The sequence below is a fragment of the Urocitellus parryii genome, chromosome 11, assembly GCF_045843805.1.
Source record: "Urocitellus parryii isolate mUroPar1 chromosome 11, mUroPar1.hap1, whole genome shotgun sequence".
Taxonomy (NCBI): Eukaryota; Metazoa; Chordata; class Mammalia; order Rodentia; family Sciuridae; genus Urocitellus; species Urocitellus parryii.
In genome coordinates, this window is record NC_135541.1 from 114,990,779 (window position 1) to 114,999,766 (window position 8,988).

Here is an 8,988-nt window from a genome sequence, read left to right on the forward strand (position 1 = left end):
AGAAAATAAAAACACTCCACATGACATGATGATTATTGTTATTTAAAACAGTCAATATTCCTTCATATGTACTCATTTTTACCCTTGACAGTGCTCTTCATTTGCTCTTATACTTATGTGTTTGTTTAATCAGTTTTTTCATCACTGTGACCAAAGGCCTGACAAGAACAATTAGAAGAAAAGTTTATTTAGCTCACGTTTTCAGAGGTCTCGGTCCATAAATGGCTGACTCCATAGCTCTAAGCATAAAGTGAGGCAGAACATCATGGCAGAGGAAAGCAGCTCAGGACATGGCAACAGGAAGCAGAGAGAGATCCACCCCACAGCCACATCCCCAGTAATGGTCTTCTAGCTACACCCTACCTGCCTACAGTTACCACCCAGTTAATCCATATCAGTAGATAAATGCACTGATTCCTTTAAGGCTCTCAAAATCCAATTATTTCACCTCTAAACTTTCTTGCACTGCCTCACACATTAGACATATCTAAACCATTACAACCCTGTTCCTATGTGGAATCATTTTCCTTTAACCCAATAATCTCTCTTCAGTCTTCTGGAAATACATTGTTCAGCTTTCATTTGTCTGAAAAATGTCTTTATTTTGCCTTTATGTTCAGATACTTTTACCTGTGTATTATTCCAGAATTGCAATTCTTTCTTCTGGTTTTTTTTAGCCTTTCTTTTCTTTTTTAATGCTGGGTATTGAAACTAGGGCATTGTGCAGAGACATCATTCTTTCTTATGTTGTCATTTAGAATATAATATTGTTTTTTCTCTATCTCTACCTTTGATTTTTAGTAATTTAGTTGTTTTAGTTATTTAATTATGTAAGAAAAATACTGAGTTGTGATTTTTTTTTTTTTTTTTGATTTGTCCTTCTTGGTGTTTGCTAAGCTCCTTGAATCTGGAGATAGAGCCATTCATCAGTTTTAGAAAGTTCTCAGCCATTGTCTCTTCATATATTGCTTCTGCCCATTATCCTTCTGCAACTGAGTACACATCTCTGTTATATCCTATTTTTTCCTGTTTTTGCATGTGCATGTGTGTGCTTCCATTTGGATATTTTCCATTTATCTGTCTTTGAGTTCATTCTTCCTGTCTTCTGTTTTATCCAATTTGCTCTTAAACCCTCCTAGAAAGTTCTATTCTATAAGTCCCTTGATGACTCTTTATTGATTCCAGGTGTCTGTTAGTGTTTTCCATCTTTTCATCCACTTTCCATCTTTTCCTTCTATTATAAAAAAAAATTATAATCATAATTATTTTAAACTCTTGTCTGTGACCTTAAACAATTGGATCATTTTTGTTTCTGCTTCTGGTGATTTCTTCTCCCCCACTGCCCACTTCATTATTTGTCACATTTTCCTTTGTCTTCATATATATCTCCTAATTTTTATTGTATGCTAGACAGTGTATAAAACAACTTCAGAGACTGAATTAAATGCTTCCTTCCAGCAGGTTTTCTCTATTCTCTATCAGAGAATGTTTTGGGGAGTCTCTCCAGAAAGCACTCTAAGTCCGAATTTCAAATCAATAGAGAGCTTTATTTACCTGGTCAGGGACTGTCACCCACGGCAGAGACCCAAGCTCTTTGGGAGGACAGCAGCCTCCTGGTCCATCCAAGGAGAATATAAGCACAAAAGCCACAACTCAGTGACTTGTTTATCATCATGTAAGCTAGCCAATTACAGAAATCAAAACATTAATAAGTGGGACCTGTGGGCTCTAAGCAGGACTGGAATTTTCCAGTCAGCAAGCAAGCTATAAACCAGAAGCAAAAGGGGCTGGGGATGTGGCTCAAGCGGTAGCGCGCTCGCCTGGCATGTGTGCGGCCCTGGTTCGATCCTCAGCACCACATACAAACAAAGATGTTGTGACCGCCAAAAACTTAAAAAAAATATATATTAAAAAAAACAGAAGCAAAAAAAGCATTAGCTTTGCAGTTCAGTTGTCCACAGTCCTGGGTTCAAGCAGGTACTAGACAGCCCCATCCTGAATTTGGGCAGGGGTCATCGGAGCAAGAATCTTCTTCAAAGTCATGTAGACCCACAAGGGCATTCAAACCCAGGATGTAGCTCACTACGACCACCACTACATCCTGAGTAGGTTACAATTTATGGGGTACAAAGTATAGAAAGACAATTTTTTTTTATAAGAAAACAGCTTTCATTTCAGTTTCTCAGAAACAGCTCTTATACCAGTTTTTTTATAGAAGTCAGCAAAATGGAGTCTTAGGCCTGTCTATGACAGTTCTTGCTTTATCTCATTTATCAAAATCTTACATCTATAATCTACATTTTTTACTAATCTATAACCTATAACTTGCACTCTTATTGATTGTTTTATCAGTTCACACCACAACAAGAAGATGAGATTTTATCACCTTAATTCAATTTAGAATCAATCTGGGTAATGAATAGGGTCAACATTAATCAAACTCAGGCTAACTCTGATACCAGTGGTCTCAAGAGTGAAATCTGGTATGTATTTATTGCTGGCAGTTCCTCCTAGCAGTCTTTCCCCCAAGTACCCAGAGATTGCAGGAGATCTCTCTGCCTTTTCAGCTCAGCACAAAGTCTCCCATGCTTGTCCAGTTCTCATTAATGTTGTGACGGGGAAAACAAACATTTGTTTGATGTTCTAACTGGCATGACCATCAGGAGTTCTACTGGTTTCTCTTTCTCTCAGTAGAATTTCACTACCTAGGTCATATCTGATCCTTACCTCAGGACCAAACTAAGCAAACTTCCAAGGGAAGAGAACAGTCGTCAATCTCAGATTTTCTGGATGAGACTATTCCCTTTTAATAATATAATATAAGCTCTTCGGTCTCGGGCCTAAGTCGCGGAGACATGGCTAAGCGCACTAAGAAAGTCGGAATCGTAGGTAAATATGGGACCCGCTACGGTGCCTCCCTCCGGAAAATGGTGAAGAAAATCGAAATCAGCCAGCACGCCAAGTACACATGTTCCTTCTGTGGCAAAACCAAGATGAAGAGACGGGCTGTGGGGATCTGGCACTGTGGTTCCTGCATGAAAACAGTGGCTGGTGGTGCCTGGACCTACAACACCACTTCTGCTGTCACAGTCAAGTCTGCAATCAGAAGACTGAAGGAATTGAAAGACCAGTAGAAAGTTCTACCATATAGCAAAATTGTGGTTTGTTTGTTAATTGTATTAACTGGATATTCTGATGTTAATTGCATTAATATTGCCCTTTCAAAAGATTTGTAAATTGAAGCCCTTCTAATTTGAATTGGAAAATTTTGCTAGATGGGTTATTGTAATTCAGGTCTTTTTTTCTTCAGTAGTCAGATGATAACGGCAGGAAACTAAGTCTTATGGCTTAGTATATACTCAGCTTTTTTTGTTTTTTTAAAACACTGTTCAACTACTCCGAGATACATTGATATTGTACAAAATTTGTTTTAAAGGTAAAATATGCTAAAATACACAAAGGATATACATAAAAAAAATAATATAATATAAGACTTTTTTTTGGACTATGGATTGATGTGTCGAGCCAGCCATGGGCTGTGTGGTGTGTGTGTGTGAACTATGAGCATGAGCACGTGAGTGGACTGGACTGATGTTGCCTCTCTGTTTGGACTGGTGAAGGTATGTGTTCTTTTTGGTGGCTCTGCCTATGATCCCCACAGAGTACCTGATAGGTGTGGCCTCCCAAGATGTCAGTCAATCTGCTGACCACAGGCCACTAGGAAGCTCTGCCACGCGGCCTGCGCAGTGGTTTCATTAATGAGGTTCTAGGCATAAAGTTAGTTAGACGAGATCGAAATAAAAACACAAGACTCAATTACCTTAATTCTATTGCTAGGTCCGAGACGGCTCCCCTCTCTGGTTCGCTCCTCCAGCCGCCCAGCAGGGCAGCAGGGATTACTCAGGGCTAGCAGGAGAGAGAGAGCGAGCACGCCGGGGAGTAGCCTTTTATTAGGGAACCAGAGATTCAGGGGAGAATTCCATCCAATGAAGGTTGAGGGGGGGCTGCACTCCAAGGTCAGGGTCAGCGATTGGGTCCCCGGGGTCAGTGGTCAGGCACACCCGCACACGGATGGGCTCTCTCATCAGGAGAGGGCCGGGAAAAACTTCGACTTTTGCCAAAGTGCCTCAGACCCTCAACGGGAGGCACCCCATCACGTGTGAGAATGGCTCCCCACAGGAAGCTAGTCTCAACCCCCTGAAACTTTACCCCTCTCATGGGGTGGAACTTTCTCCAGTGTCTTCCTCTCAATAAAAAGGGGCTTCAGAACATCCTCTTCCTCTCTTTTTTTCTGCCTCCCTTATGGGAGCTGGAGCGGACAAGCCATCTCTGAAGAATCGCAAGAAAAAGATATTTTCTCTGCGTAGTTATTTCATGCCAACTCAAATTCACCTGGAGTGACCCTGAATGACTTAGTGGGCAGATTAGACTAAATCTAGGAATACTCTACTGCTGAGCTAGATTCTTTGCCTTTTGTGTATGTTGCTGGTGATTGAACCCAGGGCCTTCCATATGCAAGGCAAGCACTCTACCAACTGAACTATATCCTAGAGCTGGCCTCCAGCTGACAATCCTCCTGACTCAGCCTCCAGAATAGCTGGGATTACAGGTGTAATGCATCATCACGCCTGGCTATGATATTGCTATTTATGTATATGAGAGGGTATGTTTAGTTTTATTGTAGTCTGTTTCTTGTTGTTTAACAAAAAATATCTAAGGCTGGGAAATGTGTAAAGTAAAGAAGTTTATTTGGCTCATGGTTTATTTGGACACACTCAATATCCAAACCATATTCCCACCCCTGGCCCCCAAGGTTCATATCTGTTTCACAATGCAAAAATGTTTCACACCACCCTTCATTATCTCCAGGTCTTAACTTTGTTCCAATACTACTCAGAAACACAAGTCCCAAGTCTTATCTGAGAGACAAGTAAAATTGTTTCCAGTTGTGAGTCCCTGTAAAAGAAAAAAGAAGTTTCATATTTCTAAGGTACACTTTCAGGTATATATACAGCAACCCACTCCTCAGCACCAATTTTTTAACAAAAGGGAAACTCAGATATCTAATACATAGATTTACTTAGCAACATGGAGAGAGTGCAAAATACACTATATTTACAAAAATACAGTGAAAACAGCATAAAACTTATACCATGAACCCATTTTTGTAAGTACATACTATCACATTTTGTAAAATTGCTATAGTTTGAATATGATTTGAGTGTGTCCCCAAAGCTTCATGCATTAGAATCTTGGTATTTAGTTTGGTGATGGTGGGACCTTTAAAAGGTGGAACTGTGGGAAGTCATTGGAGTCACCATGAAAGATCCAGACATAATAAAATTCTCTTTAATAAAATTATCTTGCTTGGCTTTTTGTTCCTTACTTTAAATTTTCTTTTGTCAGAACATAAGAGCTGATGAGGTTTGAAGCTTCAGCTCCCTACTCTCCTGCAACAACTTGACTTCAATTAAGTAACATGTCTCATTCCTTTTGCACACAGCATAGAAGGACCAAGAGAATTTTTGAGCCTCTGTAAAGACTTGCTTGAATTCCACATTTACCCAGCACTTGAGGCAATATTTTCCCTTTATTATTTAAGCCAATTTAAATGAATTTTCTATGAACATGACTTAGCTTTATAAACTCTCTAGTAGCTGCCTAACATCCAGTCCCTTAGACATGACTGAAGTCTTCACATTCTGCACAGGCTCCACCCACAAACAGCTACTTCCTGGCTCAACACTACCATTTCCCAACCCCTTAACATTCCTCCTTTACTTCTTCATCCACAATCCACTTTCTGCTCCAGGCTGTTCCATCTTAAGCCAGTCAAATTTACTTCAGTCTCTCCATTTTTAAAACAGTTTGTAATACCGTTTCTAAATGAGAAAGTGTGCAAATGCCTCCTAAATTAAGTGCTGCACCAACCTAAAGTCTATTTTTAAATTGTTTTAAATATTGGCTCCTTTCAGGCCAAGTCCATCACTTATGTCTCTTTCTGCCTGGGGTTAAATGCTCTATTTTTATCTCTCGCGCAAAGTGCCAGTGAAGCTGGATTCCAGAGCAGCGCACCCAGTAGCACCCAGTAGCCTGATTGACAGGAAAGGAAAGCTCTTGCCTTATAACCTAGGGGTCCTGGCTGGAGACCTAATTGTGCTGAAAGTTTCCTGAGTAGGCACCATCAAGTTCTCTGTGTGTCCCTGTGGTTACAGTTCCCCGAGAGTAGCTTGGGCCTAACTCAGGCTTGTTAACTCCTTCCCTGCACTCTGAGTGCGCCGGGGGGACCTTAGCTGGCTGGCCCCAGACTTTTCCTATGGACTGGGGACACAGCGATGAACCATTACGTTTCAAGGGTGATTTGCGAAGGGCCAGCAACCAACGGTTTCCGTAGTGTAGTGGTTATCACGTTCGCCTCACACGCGAAAGGTCCCCGGTTCGAAACCGGGCGGAAACAGTGTCTGAGTTTCCTCTTTTTCCGGCATCGTTGAAACCTTGTGAAAAACCCTCCGGTATTACAATGACAACTCCAGTACGACGCGGGCTGGAACAAACCCTCCAAGAGGCATCCGATGGCGCCCCCTTGCGGAGGTGGTGGCATTGGGTGACTTTCTCCCTCCGGGCCAATGACACGTTCAGATCAGCAGGTCCCTGTGCTGTTGGGCTGACTCTTCAGTTTCTATGTCGTGTCTTTTCTGACCCCGGGAGGGCGCTCCTGGTAAATTGGGAGCCAGAAGTGGCTGCTCAAGGAAAGAAGTCGTTTTGTTTGGATGTGGACCTCAAAGGACTAAGTCCTGGCCCGAGGGCGAGTTCTGAAGGGCGGTCCCTCTTTCAGATCCTTTGTCAGGCTCCAGCCTCTTCGGATCAGGCTGCGAAGCATCGATCTCCTCCAGGTTTTACAAACTGGTATCGAGGCCCAATCGTGTGCCGGATTGCTTTACGCAGACTGCCGGATCCTCAGCCCCCACCATAGTACAGAGAAGTGAATCGAAGTGATGGCAGAGCCAGAGTCACAAGTCACTCTGCTCTACCAGAGTCACAAGTCACTCTGCTCTACCGTGCTGCTCAAACCTGTCGCCATCCAGTTCTCACACACGAAAATTCTTCCCTCGTTCTCCCTCCCTGTCTTTCCCACAAGGAATCTCAAAACCCTTGCTTCAGATGGAAACGATATTTATTTTCTTTTAATTAAAAATTATGTTCATATTCACCCTCCCCAAAGGGGGCAAACAGTTTGAACAGACACTTTTTATAGATTTTTTTTTTTTGCCATCTGTATATGTTCACCAAAGGATATATAGAGATGACAAATAATCACACGAAAAGATTTTCAACATTATTAATCATTAGGGAAATGCAAATTAACAACAAAATGAGATACCATTACACATATATTAGAATATTAAATAGATTGATCATACTAAGTTCAAAAGGATATGGAAGAACTGATAACTTAAAACATTGCTGATAGGAATGTAAAATGGTACAGCCACTTTGGATAAAAGTTTGGTTTGTTCTTTCTTTCCTTCTTTCTTTGCCCCCTCCACCCCATATCCACCGCCACCTTGGTACTGAGGATAGAATCCAGGGTGGCTTTACCACTCTGAACCAGATTTCTATGTCCCCTCCCCCCACCCCACATACACACTTGATTCTTGCTAAGTTGCTCAGGATGAATTTGAACTTATGATTCTTCTGCCAAGTAATTTGGCGGTTTCTTAAAAAGTTAAACTAGAGCTAGGGTATAGTTCAGAGATAGAGCATGTGCTTAGCCTGCTGGAGGCTCTGAGTCTAATCCCAGCAGCCGTCCTCCAAAGCTATACTACCACAATGTGATTCGGCCACTTAATTTCTAGGTATTTGTACAAGAGGAAAAAAAGCAAATGCCTGTACAAAGGCCACTCTGTAATTAGCCCTAAAGTGGAAACAACTCAAATGTCAGTCAATGGGTGAAAGATGAATCCATACAATGGAATAATATTAACAAAAAAAAAATTTGATACATCAATCTCAAAATAATTATGCCTAATCAAAAAAGAGCACTGGATGATTATATATATATAATATTTTAGAAAGGGGTTAGGGTGTAGCTCAGTGGTACAGTGCTTCCTAGCATAGTTGAGAATCCTGGATTCAATCCCCAGCATTGCAATAAAGACCAATCTATAGTGACAGAAAGTAGATCAGTGATTGCCTGGGGATGGTAGCGGAAATGGGCAGGCTCTATAGAAAAGGGACATGAAGAAATGAAGTGGAGTAAGGGATATGTTCTTTGTCCTAGTTGTGGCAGAGCTGCAAGATAACCTTCACTGGCCCTAGGTTCTTTTATCTTTGTGGGCCCCTTCCATCATAAAATTTTGATATTTAAAAATATACTAATATAAAAATATTTTATAGCTCCACATTTATAAAGATGATTATTAATATATTATAAAATATTTATTTGATATAAAAGACCTTAAAAGAATTTAAACTATATTATAGGATTTTAAATTTAAAATAAATAAAACATGTGTGTGAGCCCTATGAAGCATGCCTACCTTGCCTAATGAGTGAGTAAATTTTGGATCTTGGTGATGGTGTTCCATGGGTGGATACAGAAAACATTTTCTGTTTCTTTCATGTCACGATTGTTAATAAGAAGTCTGTTTTTTGATAATAAACATATTGAGCTTTGGGAATATTTTTTTACAGAAAAAAAACATGTGCCAAATACATGTGCTAAAACTTGTACATTCTAAATAAATCCAGTTTATTATATGTCAGTTATGTCTTAATATAACAAAGGTTTTAGTATTTCCTGGTGGAGGGGGGTAAGCATATTTGAAGTCTCTTCTGAACATTTATATAAAATACATATTTTAAGTTTCTTATAAAAAATGTTGTATAGTTCATGCTTATAATCTCAGTTACTTAGGAGACTGAAGTAGGAAGATTGCCAAGTTCAAGAGCAACCTGGGCAATTTAGCAAGACTCTATCTCAAAAGA

The 8,988-nt window shown here is 40.4% G+C and overlaps 1 protein-coding gene and 1 non-coding gene across 2 annotated transcripts; both read left to right on the top strand.

Annotated features, from left to right (window-relative positions):
* The first annotated feature begins 2,829 nt into the window (after window positions 1-2,829).
* On the top strand, window positions 2,830-3,376 carry LOC144249113 (large ribosomal subunit protein eL43). Its single transcript, XM_077791309.1, has one exon. It carries the CDS (start codon window positions 2,856-2,858, stop codon window positions 3,132-3,134), a length of 279 nt encoding a protein of 92 aa, XP_077647435.1. The 5' UTR covers window positions 2,830-2,855; the 3' UTR covers window positions 3,135-3,376.
* A 3,008-nt stretch (window positions 3,377-6,384) lies between these two features.
* Window positions 6,385-6,457, top strand: Trnav-cac (transfer RNA valine (anticodon CAC)). The gene has a single exon. It is a non-coding gene; the product is annotated as a tRNA-Val (tRNA).
* Window positions 6,458-8,988: the final 2,531 nt, after the last annotated feature.

Excerpts from the sequence above, each read along its gene's own strand:
- LOC144249113 (XM_077791309.1), top strand. The coding sequence starts at position 2,856 with ATGGCTAAGCGCACTAAGAAAGTCGGAATCGTAGGTAAATATGGGACC.